At 42.1% G+C, this 21,253-nt stretch overlaps 1 protein-coding gene and 3 pseudogenes across 1 annotated transcript; 1 reads left to right on the forward strand and 3 right to left on the reverse strand.

The window, feature by feature from the left end:
- Nucleotides 1-2,558: 2,558 nt before the first annotated feature.
- LOC128104510 (putative vomeronasal receptor-like protein 4) lies at nucleotides 2,559-3,688 on the reverse strand (annotated as a pseudogene).
- Nucleotides 3,689-3,847: 159 nt separating this feature from the next.
- Nucleotides 3,848-4,518, forward strand: LOC128104512 (glyceraldehyde-3-phosphate dehydrogenase-like; annotated as a pseudogene).
- Nucleotides 4,519-5,633: 1,115 nt separating this feature from the next.
- On the reverse strand, nucleotides 5,634-6,704 carry LOC128104513 (putative vomeronasal receptor-like protein 4). Its single transcript, XM_052729483.1, has one exon. The coding sequence runs from the start codon at nucleotides 6,525-6,527 to the stop codon at nucleotides 5,634-5,636; it is 894 nt and encodes a 297-aa protein (XP_052585443.1). The 5' UTR covers nucleotides 6,528-6,704.
- Nucleotides 6,705-12,438: 5,734 nt separating this feature from the next.
- LOC128103083 (putative vomeronasal receptor-like protein 4) lies at nucleotides 12,439-13,512 on the reverse strand (annotated as a pseudogene).
- Nucleotides 13,513-21,253: the final 7,741 nt, after the last annotated feature.

The following is a 21,253-nucleotide window of genomic DNA, read 5'->3' on the forward strand; positions in this document are numbered from 1 at the left end:
CTTTAATTCTTGCGTGTATGTACATGTGTGAGTATTTATGTGTGTTCCTAATTACATAGATACAAGATGCTCAGATTATGTTATTTGTATGTATATAATTTTCAAGCTGACCACATGGTATTGGAAATATTAAATATTAAGATAACCTGAGAGATATTCTAGGTATACTGTTGTATGCCCTTAATCTCAGAACAGAGGGAAAGGCAGAGGCAGGAAAATGTCTGTGAGTTTGAGTCCAGTCTGGTCTATATAGTGAGTTCCAGGACAGCCAGAGCTATATAGTAAGAACTTATCTTGAAAAAAAAACAAACAAACAGTAAAACAAAATAAAAGTAAGTTAAATTTTCACAATATAAAAATAAAGATGCTCTGAGAAAAAATTCCATGTAGGATTAAAGCTGAGGAGCTTCCTGTTCCTTCAAAACATGACAGGTTAGCTATCCTTTCTTCTAATATGTCTATTTAGTTTTTAGCAAAATAAAATAAACCCACTGCACAAATAGATGTAAAGGAAGGTGGCAAAGGAAAGAATCTGTCCAGCTTTCTCAACTCCTGAGCGGGTCTCAAATTGCCTAGGACAGATTTTATATAAAATAATACAACCTATTTTTAAAAGTAAGAATTAACTTAATGATCTGATATGTGAGTACATCAGGGCACAGCTAAATCACACCAGCATCTGAGAACCCGGGTTCACTAGGTCCCTGAGCCTGTGAGCCTCACCAGTGGAGGAGTCTCAGCACAGCTGTCTCTCACCGGGACTCCCCTCCAGGCACAGGTTTAAGTACACAGAGAGAGTTCAAGCCCACTCCCTGTAAGAACTTTTGGGTCTTTCTATTTATCCTGGGCAGGAACTGCAGTGAGCTGATGGACAGCTTTGGTGAACAGCCCTTCACAGCCCTGGATCCCTTCAGGAGTCACACCCACACAGCCCAGAGGAGACAGGAGCCTCCCTAGGATGACTGCAGTGCAGTCCCTGAGGACTGAGAGGTCTGGATTTCCTGGGCCCGAGGCTGTGCAGTTCTCTAGGCCCCCAGTGTCTTGCCAATTGCCAAGGCTGTGCCAACTGGCTTCCACCAAACAGATCCAAGATCACCACTGCAGTTCCATTGTCTGCAGCTCAACAGAGTGCAGCTTTGCAGCATCAGGAAGATGGAGTCTGGGATTCCAGGGAGGAGAGGAGGGGAGACCTATGAACACTGGGATGTTCAGCACAGGCCGGAGTAAGTGGCTGGAAGTGAAGTGGAAACTCCAGTGTAAACAAGGTCAGCAAAGGATTTACACATCAGTGTGCCAGTCAGGCACTGGCCTTGAGTGTGGTCTCCAGACATGGGATGGCATCATGTGAGAGAGCCTGTCAGCCAGAGACTCTTGTGGTGGTACCTTGAGGTCATCCTGGTTGTAATTGTTCCACAGCATCCACACTAGCTGCTTATATTCAGGAATTTCGCCACATCAAACAACTGTTGATCAGATTTGCTGGGCTGTGGTGACCTGACTTGTCTCATTGTCACTTTCTCTCTGCTCTGCTCACTCACCTCAGAGACGGATGGGTTACCCACCCTGTCTCACTCTCCTGCTCTGGCTTTGGGAAAATTGAAATTCTGATGTCTGAGTGATGCATTGTCTCCAGTATTTTTCCCAGTGCTAATGAGAGGCTCACATGACAGGAATGGGATGATGGGAGGATGGGAAGAATCCACTTTCTGCCTGCCTAGCAACCCTGAAGTAGCCGTAAGATTTGCTAAATGGTTTTATAATAAAAACTCTAGAGCCAGATATTGGGTTAAATGCTGAAAGATCAGAGGAAACAAAAGAACATGCCACTGCCATGTCTTACCTCTAGGACTCCTCAGCCTGAAAAACCTCCAGCCCAAAAGGGCTCTAGTTCCTGTCTCTTCAGCCTCATATACCTTTCTCTGCCCAGTCATATCACTTCCTTATTAGTGTTGGGGTTAAAGGCCTGTGTGCTTCCGAAAGGCATGAGATCTCAAGTGCTGGAATTAAAGACGTGTGATCCCAAAGTACTGAGATTAAAGGTGTGTGCCACCACTGCCTAGCTCTATTTCTCTCCTAGACTGAGTCAATCTCATGTAGTCCAGGATGACTTTGAATTCATAGATCCAGACAGATCTCTGCCTCCAGGTGCTAGGATTAAAGGTGTGTGTCCCCACTGCCTGGTATCTGTTTAATCTAGTAGTGTGTTCTGTTCTTTGATCTTCAGGCAAATTTTATTAGGGTACACAATATATCACCACATTGCACAGTGCTGGACTTCTTAAGAAAAAGAAATCTATTACTACAATATTTAATTTAATGTTGTGATATATTAGAATATTAAGGCAAGTGTAAGTTTGGTAGGCAATAATATAATCCCATCATTTGAGACACTGAGACATTTCAAGATCAGCCTGAGCTATGTACTGACTGCCCGGTCAGCCTGTGCTACACAGCAAACATTATGTCCCCTAGCTCTAAAATTCACCATGGCAAAGCAGCTTACAATGAACATACCTTTGGCTCATAGGAATAGATGTAGAATATAATTTCTACACTTCTCAGTGAGCATGCATGACATTAGGAACACCGATGTTTCTGTTGATCGGAACATAGGGGCTGAAACTAGCATAATCAAGTTCTAAAAATGTTTTACTATTTAGTGAAATGGAATCATGTGTCTCTGTGAAACCTGTGTAGAAGGAGAGAAAGAATGAAACAGAAGAAAAGGAAGCAGTTCTAGAATGAGAACACTCCAGGTAGCTCTGCTTTCTGGAGGGGAATTGTTTTCAAGCCTGGAGCTGTGAAGGTACAGGACTTGCTTGTGATGCTTCTAAGACAGAAAGCCATGGAGCCCCTGCTCCAGCCATCGGCCTCTGAAAGATGACATCACGAAGAGTCATGAGAGAGAGGAATAGCCACTTGATTATATTTCTGGATGGCAGCATATAGCAATGGCCAATGAATGTTCTAGGTATAGACATGTTCAAGCCACCACCTGCTTTGATGTAGCAGAGCAAGTTGGAGCTTATAAGAACATTAACGATCCAAAAGAGGAGGAGAAAGGGAAGAACTTGCCATGAGGTCTGTGGTTTGAAATTTGTCCAAAGGGTGGTCCTGGGACTGATGGTGACAGCCTGGACCACGCTGAGGAGACAGGTGGTGCAGATGGAGAGGCCACATGCCATCCTTGCCTGATAAACCACGGCTTTACAGCCAGTATCTCCAAGGAAGTTTCTGAAATAAAACACTGTGGCTATGTCTCTGATCCCCATGGTACAAACAATGATCATATTGAAAAATGCCAAGTGGGTGAGAATAAGGTTTACAGGCTTTTCCCAGTCTCAAAGGCAAAAGTGCACAATTATCTCACAAATATTGGAACAGCCTTTATGCCCAAGGTAGTTTTTAACCTAAGTGGACACTAAAACTTAGCAAATAGTCATCATTATTTGAGAAATCCACAACCAGGGCTGTTGCACATATTTCTTGGGAAAGTTTCAACTCCTGTCCAGGGAAGGAGAGTGGCCTCAGTGCTTCTGCTAGGCACTCTTTAGTAGTCCTTCAGAGACTGTTGAGGTTTTTCCATTTCTTGCAAGAAGCTGATGGACAGCTCTGGTGAACAGCCCTTTACCAGGCTGAGTCCCACCAGGTGGTACACCAAGGGCACTGAGGTGCTGCCAGCAGACATGTCTCACTGTCCAGAAAGTCTAAATTTTTTAAAACATTTTAAATGAAAACATTTGTTATCCCTTGTCAGAGTAAAACTTGGCTCTCTGAAATTCCCTGTTCCAGAGACAGCTGCATCTTTTCATGTCGTGCCAGTCTCATTTCTGAGACACCATGGTGAATGTCGGTGGGAACAGATGCTGGTGCCAAGTATGTTGTGGAGTCTACTGGTATCTTTACCACCATGGAGAAGGCTGGGGACCACTTGAAAGGTGGGGCCAAGAGAGTCATCATCTCCACCCCTTCTGCTGATGCTCCCATGTTTCTGATGGGTATGAACCATGAAAAGAATAACAATTCACTCAAGATGAGTGAATGCTTCCTGCACCATCCACTGCTTAGCCCCCCTGGCCAAGGTCATCCATGACAACTTTGACATTGGGGAAGGACTCATGACCACAGTCCATGCCATCACTGCCACCCAGAAGACTGTGGATGGCCCCTATGGGGAGCTGTGGCGTGATGGCCATGGGGCTGCAGAGAACATCTTCCCTGTATCCACTGGTGCTGCCAAGGCTGTTGGCAAGGTCACCACAGAGGTGAATGGGAAGCTCATGGGCATGGCCTTCCGTGTTCCTTCCCACAATGTGTCCACTGTGAATCTGACATGCCCCTAGGGAAAGGGGCCAAGAATGATCACATGAAGAAGGTGGTGAAGCAGACATCGGATGGTCCACTAGAGAGCATCCTGGCCTACACTGAGGACCAAGTATTCTCCTGTGACTTTAACAGTGACCCCACTCTTCCACCTTTGATGTTCTCAATGACAACTTTGTGAAGCTCATTTCTTAGAATGACAATGAATTCAACTACAGCAACAGGGTGGTAGACATCAAGGCCTACATGGCCTCCAAGGAGTAAGAACCCACCTCAGTAAGGACAGAGGAAGAGAGAGACACTCGGCTGCTGAGCAGTCTCTGTTCCATCTCTGCCCCTGACACTGAGCATCTCCCTCACAGTTTCCATCCCAGAATGCCAGAATAGCTGGAGGGACTTGGGGAGCCCTACTCTCTTGAATACCATCAATAAAGTTAACTGCATGCCCCTCCCCAAAAAAAGAGTAAAACTTGAGCATGCAAAAAAATAAAATAAAATTCTGCTTTCCGGGATTGCGTGCTCTCCTGCATTTCCCGATGAAGATTGCAACAGGCTAAATTGTAGACGAATTGATTAACAGTCTTAGTCAATAAAAACCCAGAGCAGATTCAGGGGTTAAAACCTGAGAGATCAGTGGAGTAGGAAGAGCCACAAGCCAACCTCACCTCGTTGACACCTCAGCTTCCAAAGAGACCTGCTTCTTCTCTACCCACACCTATATGCCTTTCTGTTCTGCTATCTCATTTGCTCTCTCTGTACAGTTACATCACATCCTCTTCCTGCCCAGCTCTGTCACTTCCTGTCTGTCTGTACAGACCTCCAGACCTTTATGGTTAACTAGTGTTGGAATTTAAGGTGTGTGCTACCACACTTGGCTCTCTTCTCAGTGTGGCCTTGAACTCACAGAGGTCCTGACAGATCCCTGCCTCCCTAATGATAGGATTAAAGGCGTGTGCTACCATGGCCTGACTTCCATGTTTAATATAGTGGCTGGGTTTTTCTCTGATCCTCAGATAAACTTTATTGGGTTGCACAAACAAAATATCACCGCACTAAATAAACTGCATGATAGACATGGTGGGATGGTGGGATAGTGAGGATCCCGGCCAGCTCCCTGAAGCCTGAACCAGTCTTCAACTTTCTAGGACAAGTTGATTGTAAAACAAAACAAAGCAAAATATAATCTATTATCTCAACAATTTATTGTTGTGATACATGAGAATGGAAGAACAAAACCAACCCAGTGTACGTAGCTTTAGTTGGTAAAGAGTTTGGTGTGAAAAGTAATTTCTTATTTCTCGGGGGACATATCAGTGCTTAGCAACACGGACATCCCTGATGATCAGGACAAAAGGGCTGAGAACAGCATAACTAAGTACTAAAAATGCTTTAATATTGAGTATTGTGGAATCATGTGTCACTGTGGAGCCTGTGTAGAAGGAGAAAATGAAATCTGCCCAATAAAAGAAAAGGAAACAGGCCATGAGAGTGAGAACACTATGGGTAGCTCTGATTTCTGGCCTGGAATCATTTGCAAACCTGGAACTGCAAAGGTACAGGATACGTACGTGATGTTTATACAGATGGAGAGCCATAGACCCACTGCTCCAGCCCATGAGACTCTGGAAAACGACATCACGAAGAGCCATGAGAGAGAGGAAAAGCCACTTAACTGTGTGTGTGGATGGCAGCATATAGCAATACCCGGTATACATCCTGATTTCAGACCTGTTTGTGCTCCTGGCTGCTGTGATATAGTGAAGCAAGTTGGAGCTTATCAGGGAATTAAAGATCCAAAAGAGGAGGAGAAAGGGAAGAACTTGCCATGTAGTCTGTGGTTTGAGCTTTCTGCAAAGGATTGTCCTGGGGCTGATGGTGACAGCCTGGACCACGCTGAGGAGACAGGTGGTGCAGATGGAGAGGCCACGGGCAACCCTTTCTAGGTAAATTATAGTTTTACAACCAATGTCACCTAGGAAGTTTCTGAAATAAAAAATTGTCGCTATATATCTGACCCCTATGCAATGAATAATGATTATGTTCACAAAAGCCAAGTGGATGAGCATAACATCTACATTTTTTCTCTCAGGACCCATGAAAGTATACACATGTCCCACAAATAAGATGATGTTCCCTAAAACTCCAAGTCCAGTAAGTGAAATGAAAATTAGTCTCTGGATGAGGTCTCTCCAGATCATCTTCATGATATTTCCAGTACTAGAAAAAACCCTTTTGAGAAGCACAAGGAAGTAAACATGAAATGGTTCAGGCCTGTGGGTGTTCTGTTTTCTTTAGTGAGGAGAACAGTGTATTATGTGAATGCAGAGTCCTTTGTTACAGATGCCTGAGTTCGTTCTTGTCCCTCCTGTTCTTGTTTCCATGGATACAGAGATGATGCTGATGGTGATTGGACATAAACACCATGCTGATGCACTCACTGCTTTACAGAAGACAGTTTTATACCCTCTATCTCTAAACTTTTTTCCATGAGGACACCCAAACAAAGGGCAACATCACTCATTTCTGAGACATGATATGGAGCATCAACTTAGATGCCTCTCTTCCCAGATCCTCTTTGTCATCCTGTACACACTCATCCCTCAAGTGTTGAATTAATAGAAAATTGGAGATACACCAAAGTAGTGTAATACTTGCCCAAATGGGGATGCTTTCCAGGGAAAGTCAGGTGGCTTTTCTCTGTCTCCAACTCTGAACTGACCTTGGCAACAAATAACACACAGATTAATTGGGTAGAGCAGCAGCTAGCCCATTCTCTTCACTTCAGTGGGATAGTGTGATTAATTGTTGTCCCCTATCACCTCATGCGTGGGATGTATTAAAGGAAACCACCCCCTACTTATGTGCCTTTACTGACCATGCCCTAAGAATGTTCCCCAAAGAAAGCATCATATCTCAGTTTTCAGCTTAGGCATTTTTTCTTTGAACTCCCAACAAAGGCACAGTCTAACATTTGATTCAAGGTTCATCAAATCAGTGATTTTATCAGTCAGTAATGCTATACACTATAAATGACAAGCAGCCTACAACCCCATACTATTGTGAAGTTTTACACGTAGCATCCATTCTTCTGTTTTCTCATTCTGTTTAAGTTGGGGTGAGGATTAAAACACAAATGAATTCATGTTGCTTCCACTTTTACAAATCATAGATAGTTTTATGTGGGAAAGCTAAATCTATTTTCTTCCACTCTTTAGGATTCTCTGCTGGTCACAAAGTTTATCTCCAGATTGCTTTCAGATTCTTCCAAGCACGTGTAACACAGGCACTGGCCCTGTGACAAGGGGACATGTGATGTCCTCTTTGTGACCTGACTCCAGCCACGATCCTTCATAGCTAAGTGCTGCCCACGGATCACAAATGTGTCTCCTACCATTTCCCTGAACCCTCCGATTGCATTGTCTGTTAACCTGCTTATATCATCCCTCTGTGGTGAGAAGACCTGAGAGATGCTTTAGTGCATCAGCAACCTTCCATAAACCTGTCATGGAATGCTAAGAAAATGGCTTCTGAGTAAATTATTTACTGAGTGTTATGGTTGTAATGTTCTATATAAACCACAGAGATGAACTGAAAGCATAGATATTCTGGTTGTGCTCTTTCCTTAAAGTTCTGAAAAAGTAAGTCCACTTTGGAATACACATTCAGGAATGTTTACTGTATTTCCTTGCATGCACGGTGGTGGTAAATTTCCAAGTTCCCATAGGTCCAGTGACCATTATGGACTACCTTTAAAGGCATCATCAATGTGGCTAATTTTTAGTTGCATTATCTCTGTAACGATCTTTTTATGACTGTGTGTTTTTTAAAGGTGTACCTCTTATTTCTTTGAGATACCAGTAATGTATATTGAAATGAGGAATCTGTCACTGTTTCCTGAATAGTGTCACTCCTGCACTGAAAAAATTATATATTTAAATCTCTTCAACTGCTGGAGAGACATTTATATGTAGATTTCCATTCATTTCTTTTTCAGTTTAGTTATTTTATGTATATGAATATATGCCCGGGCGGCCCTTGTATCCCTGGACCTGCAAAGAACAGACTAAGGCATCAGGTCCACTGAAACTGGAGTTGCATATGGTTGCTAGCTTTGATGCAGGTGCTGAGAATCGCAAGAGTATCAAATGCTCTCAACCACGGAGCCTATTCTTCAAACATGTATGTACAATTTAACACGCTTTCACAGGCTCCTTACCTCCGCCATGCTGGAACTGATCAATCCAGTCTGTGTGCGTCCAGCTAAATGAGGGATTTTACTGCAGTGATGTGGTGGAGGCTTACACATATTCTAGAAGCTGAGTAATTCCAAAACTTTAGAAATAGAAAGTATAGGATTCACAAGAACCTGCATTGTGACCACCCACTGTGAATTAAATTCTGGCTTTCCCAGTTCATATATTCATCATGTAAAGAATATTGTTTGACTTCCTTAAAAAGTATTTTTCATATGTAAATTATGTTTTGTGCAATACAGGTGTATTTTAGAGAGTCAATGAACTAACATGTGTAGTGCCTAGGGAAGTGCCCAGCATGCTTTAAAGAACCATTTTCTAAAATCAGTTATTAGTGTTAGTGTTTAGCCTCATCTCTGCTTTATCCACAATTCTCTTATTCTATGGTTTACACTGGATCTGGGAAGGGGAAATTCACAAGAAATGAGATCCTGGTAAAGAAGGAAAGAATGCTCCATCCACAAGCACTGTAGTCACTAGAGGTCACACAGCTCAGATCGAAGTTCCCAGTGCTTGGAGGAAAAACACACACAGATTGTGCAGAAGCTGTGGGAACCAGAGCTTCCTCCTCCAGGCTGCAGTGCAGGTGCCCCTGTCTCCTGCTCTGCCTGTTCCGTGTAATGAGCAGCTCTGGCCCAGGGGCCGCACACACTGTCCACATGGCTGATGAAGCCATCCTGGATTGCAGGTAGGAAATGATAGACCATCTTCTCCCTGAATCCTGCCACTTTCCTCTCCCAGAGTGACAGGGAGCCCACATCCCCGTCTCCTGCATCCCTGCCCTCCACAGGTTTCTTTCACACCAAAGGCAGCTCCACCCACCGTGACGTGGCGGCACTCACCATGCAGTCTGTGCAGCAGCTCGGGTGGGTGTCCTCACGGCACCAGCCAGGCCCGGTTTATCAACCTGAGACCTGAACTCAAGAGAGATGTTAAGATGTCACCCTCAGGAGTTTGACTTCATCAGGGGAAAAGGCTCCTCCTGCACATCTCCATCCCTGAGGCCTGCTCTGCCTTCTCCCTGGTGCTCTGTCATTTCCTGAACCCAGAAACTTTCTGATTATAATTATGGTCTCTGTGAGTAAGGAGGAGGGGTAGGGCATTTGAACTTAACTCCAGTCTGTCCTCATGCCTCAGTTTACCTCCTTAACCAAGAACTGCTTCAGAAGAAATATCTGATAATCGAAGATGATCACTTTCTGAACAATTTTCATGTATATTCTTTATTAATAGCAAAAGATTACTACCCCCCTCAGTACTACAGGCAGGGGCTCCGGTCAGTGTCATGTTTAGGACAATCACCAGGACACTGTTGAGCCTCTGCACTTTCACTGCTATTTTGAGTGTCTGCTGCACACTTTACCATCAGTCCTGAGCATTTTTTTCTGTACTATTTTCTTTTTCTTATTTAAATTTTTTATACAATATATTTTGATCATGTCAATCCATTCACCCAATACCTCCCACATCAACCACACCTCCCAATGTATCTAACTCTATGTTTGCTCTTTTGTGCTCTCTCCCACAAAAATAACACACCAAACCAAAAGAAAACCTCAAATAAAGGAAAATGAAAAAATAAAAAATAAAATAATAAAGCCCAAACAAAATGAAAAAAAAGCCCACAAAACAAAATTGTGGAGTTCATTTTATGTTAGATAATGATTCCTGGGCAGTGGACCTGCCCTGGAGTATGGCTGAGTGTCACTCAGAAGTATTAATACCAAAGTGAAAGCATCAAATATATACTGTAAGGGAAGAGAGAACCAAGAGGAGTGTAAGTCTCTGCACTGATTCTAGTCTGTTCTTAAATATAGGAAATCAGTAAAAGCATCACAAATCATTCAAAGAGGCTTGACCAAATAACTTATTGTCAAAACTATGCATTCTACCCAAATAAATTTTGGGTTCTGTTTGAGAAAAATCAAAAGCAAATTATCATTCAATTGGGAGCCAGGATCTTTTCTAGGTCTCTGCGATAGAGGCTAGCAACAATAAGAAGTTCAAGGCAATAACAATTCCCCCAAAAGAGACACAAATTGTTTTCAAAGTCAGTATTCTGTTTATTTACAAAATTCATATGAATGTACTAATCATGAACACTGGGAGGAAAATATTAAATTCGTCTTCATTTGCTTCCATAAATTTGGTTCTTTCAAATGAGGCAAGTACTTTTTCCATTCTTTCTTATTCTTTACATGAATTGTATTGTGGGTGATATACAATTAAATATTGTTCTATTGTCTTTTAAACCAAACTATTAAGCAGAGCTGTAGAGGGAAGTTTCTCCACTCCCACCTGGTCCTGCAGTCCCATGTTCCTCTAGTCTTGCCTGGCCCCATGGTCTAGCAGATGTTTCTAAAATAATCACTCAGAGGCTTAATATTAATTACAAACTGGATGGCCTATGGCTAAGAATTCTTTCTAGCTAGCTCTATCATCTTAAATTAACCCATTTCTATTAATCTATGTATTTCCACATGGCCATGGGGTTACCAGTCTGCTGGCATGTTGCTCCTTGGGCTGTGGGCTGGCGTCTCTCCTGCCTCTGCCTTTCTTCTTCCTGTCTCTCTCTTGGATTTCCACCTGGCTATAACCTGACTTGCCATAGGCCAGAGCAGCTTCTTTATTAACTAATCATAGCAACACATATTCACAGCATACAAAAAGACATCCCACAGCACATAGCTTTTTGAATGAATTATGAGCATACCTTAAGTATCATAATTTAAGACTGACATCACCCATTCTTTCATATTTTCAATGAGAAAAAACTGAGATGGACCTTTATACCTGCCTATAAATAACAAGCAAAAGTAACAGTTCCTAGATATTTGGTTTTGAAAATAATGTTGCAATGTGTGAAGATTTTTGCTGATACAGTTTGAGAGTAAAGACAGGAGGAACCCCATAGCAAGGATCAACTTGTTCAGACAGTAAACCTCAAGTCAGCCAGAGTTACAAAAATGACTCAATCTCACTCAAACTAGTACTGATACAAATAAAACAATTATGTCTGCAAGATGGAATCTAGACCCGAAATCCCTAAGTCAAATGTGACTGTGAAAGTAATCATGGCACAATTTCTAAGTTGTTGTTAGTCTGTTTCTTCCCAAAGTATGTTTTTTTATTTGTATTTATTTATTTATTGGAGGTTCAAATATCTTTATTTGCAGATGATGATAGTTATACATAAATGACCCAAAACATTCTATCAGAAAACATAAGTGACCCCAAAAACTCCTACAGGTGATAAACTCTTTCAGCATGCTAGGGAGAAGAAGGGCAGATTCAGAGGAAGTGCCATGAGATGCAGAGCAAGCAGGATGAGAAATACAGGGATGAAGTAAATGAGCCTTGGGGCAGCACATAAATTAATAGAAATGGGTTGATTTGAGTTATTAGAGCTAACTAAAATCAAGCCTGAGATATTGGTTGAGCATTTATAATTAATATTAACTCTGTGTGGTTATTTGGGGAGTAACTGGTGGGATAGAGCTGATTTGTACTCTGGTTGGGAAACTCTGCCTACACAGGCTGACCTATGGGTGTCTTTCACCCACCTGGGCCATGTGGCACAAAGCAGGCCTGTGGATGTCTTCAGTCAGCCAGGACTGTAGGACCAGGCTGACCTGTAGATCTGTTTCTTCAAACCTACATGTAATGCATTTATTTTCATTATAATCATTAACAGATTAATTGTATCATTCAGTGGGAGTCACTGTGATATTTACACATTGTCTCTATCATGCATTAATGGTGTGCTTCCATAACTCTTTCTACTACCAGAAGTGGTGATCAGGAATGATCCTTTATAGACATAGGAAGGCAAGATGGAGAAAGAGACACTTGGGGCTTTGAACTTTCCTCAGTCTCATTATTAGCTAAGGGCAATCAACATTTGTTGAGTGTGAATCCACCCTTATGTGTTGAGATACTCTTAGTAGATACAGTATTATGTGCACCTAAACAAAACTATCAAGTTTTATGTTTTGTATGCTGAGATGATAAATGGACATTTATCATGCCTGATCTCTCTTACTGAGTGTGACAACATTTAGTCAGATGTTCATCTCTCTGAATAAGTATGAAGGGGCTGATAACTGCATATCCAAGAGTTAAAAACTCTGGAACATACAGTATTTTGGAATAATTTTCTAAGAAGAAAGTAAAAATTAAACAAATAAAACAATCTGCCCAGTAGAAGAAAAGAAAACAGAGCATCAGAAGGAGGACACTCTGGGCAGCTCTCAGCTCAGGGGGAGTTCTGTAGAGAAGCTTGGCCTTCTGAAGGTAGAGGACATGCTGGTGGTGCTTGTGGAGAAGAGATACCATGTAGCCACTGGCCCCTCCCATGGCACCCTGAAACACTGCATCTCTCAGGACCATGAGGGTGAGAAAAATCCATCTTATTATCCAGCTTTCTGGCAGAAAATAGCAATAGTTGCCACTTTTTTTTAACCTGTGTTATGTTCACACTGTTGGTACTTTTAATGTAATATGGTAAATTCATGCTGATCAAGAAATTGAGTATCCAAAAGAAGAGCAGTGAGGAAAGAATGTGCTGTGGAGTCTTTAGTGTGAACCTCTGCCACCTGGAGTGTCTGGGGCTGATGGTGATGGCCTGGACCACAGTGAGGAGACTGCTGGTGCAGATGGAGAGGCCCCGGGATGCTCTTGCTAGGTAAACAACAACTTTACAACTGGTGTCATCTAAGAAGTTAGGAAAATTAAAGGCTTCTATAGTCTTCGGCATCCCTTTTGAAAGAAGCATTATGATGTTTGTGAGTGCCAAGTGAGCAAGAATGAGGTGTATAGGTTTCTTCTCAGTGCTTTGGAACATATGCATGTAACTGGCAAAAACTAAGATGTTCCCCATGGTGCCAAACCCAGTGAGACAGAGGAAGACTGTGCCCTTCACAGGGTCCAAAATCATCCTTATATCTGAGGCAGAAATACTTGATCCAGCAAGCACCTTTTTGAAGAAATCAGTAAATCATAAGTATCAGAAAAAAAAATCTTTTAAAGCCGCTCAGTTTTCTGGAGGATAAAATAATGATAAATATTATTGTTCAGATTTATTGACCCAGAACTTCCTTAAAGACTTGTTTTCAGAAAAAACTTTCCAAGCTATATATTTAGCTTGTACTATAAAATCTAATCTACTTGTTCAAAATTTATATATCTCACCTATGTTCTCTCTCAGCATGGCTGAAGTAACACCAATGGCCCCAACCAGAATTTTTCCAAGCATTTTATATTTCATTCTATCACATTCCTGTAATCCAGTTCTGTAAATCATGCTAATCTGTCTGCCTGTGCCACATGCCATATACAAACATCTGTGAAGTCCTGTTGTTTTAACGTATTGAACACCTCTCAAATTTAACCACATTTTGATTTCTACAGCACCTCTTATTTGCCCAGTATTCCATTATGTCTTTCAATTGATGAGTGTAGCATTTCCTATGTTTCTTCCATCTTATTGTATATTAGATGCTTAGACCCCAGTATTTCCAGATACATATTAGAAACAAACACTGATTCTATGATTGTATAATGAGCCACTCAAACTAAGATTTGAAATTCTCTTTCCCAGGCTCAGTTTTCTACTGGAACTATCACACTAAGAGTGGATGTGGTCAACCCCCAAAGCCCTGGGCCCTGGTATCAGTAGAAAGGCTTTTCTCCACTCTGAAAACTGAGCCGCAAAGCTACATATGTATACCTATTTACTAACCTTTGTTGCATAATTTCTGTAAAGTTTAGGACCACTATGGGGCAATGTGGAGACAGACTGAAAGCAACTCTCCCCAGTTCTAGTCCAAATTGTAAATAAAAATTTCCATTTGCATGTACATATGCACATATAAATTTCATTTTCTCTTAATGCCAGTAAGGGTCCTGATCCAGTGCTAAACCATGTAGCTAGATCCAATGATAGCAATTTTATTACTTATAAATATTCACTGGTCTTCTGTAGTTCCACAACGTCAAGTCAAAGAGTATGCTCTACTAGATGAGATCCACTTGTCACAGCAGAATTAGCAAAGGCATCCAGGCATCAATTTGTTTTATTACTATCCACGTTCATAAAGTGTACCAAACCATAGATTCTAGTGTGGCATTTTCATACATTATGTACCTTGTATTCTCCTCAAAACCACCTTTAGTGCCATACCTTGTCTTTTTCCTTGGCACATTAGCCAGGTAATAAAGGAAGAGAAACACGCAGAAAGGAAAAAGAGAATAAATACAAATGTTTTTATTTGCAGATGTCAACCTCTACTTAAAAGGCCACAAAGACTATACCAGAATACTCTTGAAGATGTGATAAATTATTTCAGAAAGCCACAGAATATATAACCAGCATACAGAAATCAACATTTTATAGTACCAGCTAAGAAAGAAAACAATAACTTTCACAATATTTACATTAAATAAAACAAAAAAACCACCCAGTCAAAAAAACAAATGTGTAACAGAACATGGCAAGCTGTTACCTTTGCCTTTCCTCTGAATCTTTGCCCTAATCCTACTCCCAAATTTTTCATTCATCCTTCCTTTTCCCTGGTTATTCTAAATTCTTAAGTGTGGCTTATATAAACTGTCTTTTCTCTTCATCTCCAATGAATTGAGTTGCAGAAGATTAGTGTGTTGTCTAAAAGGAAAATGCAAGTGTTACCTGAGTAAGTATTAATTCTGAAATTCGCCAGAACAACCAGTTCCACCATTTTGGCCAACTTTAAGCAAGCTTTTACTAAAATTTTAAGTACTGACCAAGATGATTAACTCAAAAAAATCGGTAGCCCTCCTATATACAAATGAAAAAGAGGCTGAGAAAGAAATCAGAGAAACATCACCCTTTACAATAGTCACAAATAATATAAAATACCTTGGGGTAACTCTAACTAAGCAAGTGAAAGACCTACATGATAAGAACTTTAAGTCTCTGAAGAAAGAAATTGAAGAAGATATCAGAAAACAGAAGGATCTCCCATGCTCATGGATAAGTAGAATCAACATAGTAAAAATGGCAATCTTACCAAAAGCAATATACAGATTCAATGCAATCCCCATCAAAATCCCAACACAATTCTTCACAGACTTGGAAAGAACAATACTTAACTTTATATGGAAAAACAAAAAACCTAGGATAGCTAAAAGAATCCTGTATGATAAAGCAACCTCTGGAGGCATCATGATCCGTGACCTCAAGCTCTACTATAGAGCTATAGTAATAAAAACAGCTTGGTAATGGCATAAAAAATGACATGTGGACCAATGGAATCAAACTGAAAATCCTGACATTAATCCACACACCTATGAACATATGATTTTCCACAAAGAAGCCAAAACTGTACCATGGAAAAAAGAAAGTATCTTCAACAAATGGTGCTGGCATAACTGGATGTCAACATGTAAAAGATTACAAATAGATCCATATCTGTCACGATGCACAAAACTTAAGTCCAAGTAGATCAAAGACCTCAACATAAATTCAGTTACTCTGAACCTGATAGAAGAGAAAGTAGGAAGTAGTCTTGAATGCATTGGCACCAGAGATCACTTCCTAAATATAACACCAGTAGCACAGACACTGAGAGAAACAATCAATCAATGGGACCTCTTGAAACTAAGAAGGTTTGTAGGGCAAAAGACATGGTCAGTAAGACAAAAAGACAGCCTACAAAATGGGAAAAGACCTTCACCAACCCCACATCTGACAGAGGGCTGATCTCCAAAGTATATAAAGAACTCAAGAAACTAGACATCAAAATATTGAACAATTCAATCAAAAAAGGGGCTAAAGAGCTAAACAGGGAATTCTCAAAAGAAGAATCTCAAATGGCTGAAAGGCATTTAAGAAATTGCTCAACATCCTTAGTCATCAGGGAAATGCAAATCAAAACAACTCTGAGATACCATCTTACACCTGTCAGAATGACTAAGATCAAAAACACTGAAGACGGTTTATGTTGGAGAGGATGTGGAGCAAGGGGAACACTCCTCCACTGTTTGTGGGAATGCAAACTTGTACAGTCACTCAGGAAATCAGTCTGGTGGTTTCTCAGAAAATTGGGAATAAGTCTTCCTCAAGACCCAGTTATACCACTCTTGGGCATATACCCAAGGAATGCTCAATCTTACCACAAGGACACATGTTCAACTATGTTCATATCAGCATTATCCGTAATAGCAAGAACCTGGAAACAACCTAGATGCCCCTCAACTGAAGAATGGATAAAGAAAATATGGCACATATACACAATGGAGCACTACTCAGCAGTAAAAAGACAAAGATATCATGAAATTTGCAAGCAAATGGATAGAACTAGAAAATACCATCTTGAGTGAGGCAACCCAGACTCAGAAGGACAAACATAGCATGTACTCACTCATAAGTGGATACTAAATGTGAGGGAAGGGATGGCCAGACTGCAACCCACAACTCCAGAGAGGCAAGCTAACAGGAAAAGACCCTATGAGGGACACATGGATGACCCTGTGAAGGAGAAGTGGATGAGATTTACATGAGTGGACTGGGTGTGGGGGGGTGGCAGAGGGCGAGGAGTGGGGGAAGAGAACATAGGGAAATGGGAGGGTCAAGCTGGAACAGGGACAGAGCGGGAGGGCAGGGAGGAAGATATCATGATAGATGAGGACATCATGGGAATAGAAGAGGCAGGGTGCTGGGGAGGCTCTCAGGAATCCACAAGGTTGACCCCACCTTGGTCTGCTGGCAGTGGTCTAGAGGGTGCCTGGATCGGTCTACTCTGGTGACCAGCCCAGCAAATAACCTAGCTGTCATCATAGAGCCTTTGTCCACTGACTAATGGAGGCAGATACAGAGATCCACGGCCAGGCACCAGGCTTAGCTCCAGGAATCTAATTGATGAGAGAGAAGAGAGATAATATAGGTGAGGGACATAGAGATCATGATGGGAGGACATGCAGAGATGACCGGTCCCACTAGTGGAAGCCCATGAACTGTGGACTGGTGGCTGTGGAGCCCCCATGGGACTGGACTAGGCCTTCTGGATACGGAAGATGGTTGTTTGGCTCGAACTGTTTGGGGGGCATCCAGGCAGGAGGATTGGGATCTGTCCCTGGTCTATGAGCAGGCTTGTGGAATCCAGTGCCTGTGGTATGACACCTTGCACAGCCTTGGTGCAGTGGGAAGGGGCTTGGACCTGCCTAGGCTCAGTGTGCTGGGCTCTGCTGACTCCCTATGGGAGACTTCGATTTGGGGGATGTGGGGATGTGGGGTGGCTTGGGAAAGAGGGCTTGGGGTAGGAGGAAGGAGGGGGGATCTGTGGATAGTATGCGGAGTGAGTAGAAAATTTCTTAATAAAGAAAAATGAAAAAATAAAATTAAATTAAAATTTTAAATACTGACCAAGATGGAATTTGATCATGACCACCACCTGGAAACTTTCCAGCTATGTGGCCTGGAGACTCTTGTTGATGGGGTTTATATGGACAAAACCCATAGGCCATCATGTAAATGTTACAATGCTGGAGGGAAAGGTATCCTGACCATCAGAAGCCAGGCTATCCCTGTAAGTGTTACAGCTCTAAAGAGAAAGGTATCCTGACCATCAGAAGCCAGGCTATCCCTGTAAGTGTTACAGCTCTAAAGAGAAAGGTATCCTGACCATCAGAAGCCAGGCTATCCCTGTAAGTGTTACAGCTCTAAAGAGAAAGGTATCCTGACCATCAGAAGCCAGGCTATCCCTGTAAGTGTTACAGCTCTAAAGAGAAAGGTATCCTGACCATCAGAAGCCAGGCTATCCCTATAGCTCTGAAGGAAAAAGTATCCTGGTGGTCAGAAACCATGTGATACCCACAGCTCTGTTCTGGTGGGGATGGTTTTTCTGCAGGAATGTAGCAGTTCTGCTCCTCTGGGAAAGCTATTACTTCCTTGCTCCACTGCTAAGAAAGTTTCCCTGCAGAGAGCAGTTACTTCTCTGCTCCACTCCGCTAAGGGAGTTTCCCCACAGAAATGTAGCAGTTCTGTTGCTGCTCAGGTCAAAGTTGTTACTTCTCAGCCCCTCTCTACTCTGTGAAAGGTCTTCACCCAAACCTCACTCAAGAGATTTATTGGGAGGGAGGAATCCAGGAGAGTGGCTGCCTCCGCCAGAGTAGAAAAAGGCAGCTCTCAACTGCACAGGTACAGTGCATACATAGGACGTCTTAGGAACGGAGGTTTTCCAGGGTGAAGATTTTTCAGGGTGGGAATTGGTCAGATTTCAATCCCTGAGCTTGGACAAACTCAGAGATTGACTGGATTTCATGCTCAAGGATTGATTGGTTTTCATGCTCATGGATTGATTGGTTTTCATGCTCAGGGATTAGTTTGTTTTCATTCTCAGGGATTCGTTGGTTTTCATGCTCAGTTGGTCAGGGGTAGAGTGTATGTCTTTGGCACTGGTTTCAGGTCCAAAGTGTGTTTCTTTCTCTGGCCCTTGTTAACCTGTTGGCTCTGTTTTTAGGGCCAATTAAATGGCTCTGGTTTCAGGGTCAAGATGAATTTCTTTCAGGACCAAAGTATGTTTCTTTGACTCTGGTCTTAGGGTCCAGGGTGTGTTTCTTTGGCTGGCTCTTTTTGAATTTTTGGCTCTAGTTTCAGGGTCAGGATGTATTTCTTTGGCTGGCCCTTTTACCCTACATTCCGTACTTCCCATTAGGCTTTGTTGTTATTTTCCAAAAACTACAACTTCCAGAATCCCAGGAAGATACTTTGTCCTTGGGCAGATGTTATCTTTCATGAACTACAACTTCCAGAATCCCAAGAAGTTACCTGGTCTTTGGACAAGTGGGTCTTACAGATTAATTTCAGGTCTAACATTTCCCGCTGAAGTTGTATCGTGGGTCAAATCTCTGACCCTATGATGGTACCAGTTTATAGTTAGATTTAATAACCATTAGTATAATAGTTCCCAAGCAGGAATTATCATTTAGTTATTGTATCAACAGTAATTAATAGAAATAGTAATAGAGCCAACAGTAATTAAAGAAAGCAGAGGAGCCAAAGGCCTTGTGATGGATACTATCTCTTTGTTCTACATAGAGCAGGTCAAGTGTCCTATCATATTGTAGAAACATTTTAGTTAAAGAATCTACTACTGATAAATCTGAGCCCTTTTTTTTTTCTATATCAATTGGCATTAGCGGAAGCCATTTTGTCCCCTATGTCAAGGAGTTTTCTTTAGACTTAGCATTTTTTCAACCTGTCATGAAGGCAGGGATGATGTACTCTCTTCTGTGGCTGCTTCCAGCTGAATTGGGGCATTGGTTGTCAGGCCCCAGGAAGGTTGAGCAATGGGGCATTTATCAGAAGCATCTGATTAGCTGAATTCGGTGAATGGATAGAGAGCAATCAATTGGCTGGACTGGTCCATATCAGCTTTTGGAAAGTCAATGGCTCACAGTCTTTTGGAGAAGGTTGTAGTCAGTTGCTTTCCCCTGGATGATGTCTGTCAGTTAAGGGGAAACCTGCCGAGAAAGATATAGACTAGGGGCCGAAGTTAAAATTTAGGAACTTAAAGGAAAATATTACATTTGGAACTTTTAGGTCCATAGTCCTAGTAATTGGGGAAGAGGAGGAGTCCCAAGACAGACAGACAGAGAGAGAGAGAGAGAGAGAGAGAGAGAGAGAGAGAGAGAGAGAGAGAGAGAGAGAAAGAGAGAGACTGTCCTCAGGAACAGACAGGTGGGGAAATTTAGGCTGCACTTACCTGGAGTCCTTTTGATCTGTGAAAGGTGGATCCAAGCCTTATGATTTCTTGATTCTTTGAAGCTTACATGAATTTCAGTTTACCAGAGGAGATAAAAGTTTTAGATATATTAACATTACTCTTACACTGACATCAATATTGTAGAAAAAAAGGCAGTTAAGAAGCCTTTATAAAACAGGTGGAACAGATTTACATCTTGGTATCTTAGCAAAGGCTATGGCTTTTGGTAAAAAGCATGAACATTGATTCCTATGTCTAGAGAGCCCGATACATATTTTAGCCCAATGAAAAGCACTTTTAAGTCTGTGTTTAGAAGATGGCTGACGGAAATTTAAAATCTTGAGGTTGTGATTGAAAAGTAAGCAGTCAGGCTACTCACATCACCAGGGAGGCTACCTGGAAAACAGGACCCCAAGAAAGACACAGGGATCACCCAATGATGGAGAAATGGAAGAGATCTACATGAACAGCCTGGACATGAGTGGGGGTAATGAAGGGCGAGGGTTGAGGGAAAGAGAGCTTGGGGGAGCGGGAGATCCCAGCTGGATCAACAACAGAGAGGGAGAACAAGGAATAGGAGACCATGGTAAATGAAGACCACATGAGAATAGGAAGAAGCAAAGTGCTAGAGAGGCCCACAGAAATCCACAAAGATACCCCCACAACAGACTGCCGGCAATGGTCGAGAGACAGCCCGAACTGACCTACTCTGGTGATGGGATGGCCAAACACCCTAATTGTCGTGATAGAAACCCCATCTAACAACTGAGGGATCTGGATGCAGAGATCCATGGTTAGGCCCCGGGTGGAGCTCTGGGAGTCCAATTGGCAAGAAAGAGGAGGGTTTATATGAGCGAGAATTGTTGAGACCAAGGTTGGATAAAGCACAGGGACAAATAGCCAAACGAATGGAAACACATGAACTATGAACCAATG

The sequence above is a fragment of the Peromyscus californicus genome, unplaced genomic scaffold (genome assembly GCF_007827085.1).
Source record: "Peromyscus californicus insignis strain IS unplaced genomic scaffold, ASM782708v3 Scaffold_8__1_contigs__length_139910024, whole genome shotgun sequence".
In the NCBI taxonomy this organism is placed as follows: domain Eukaryota; kingdom Metazoa; phylum Chordata; class Mammalia; order Rodentia; family Cricetidae; genus Peromyscus; species Peromyscus californicus.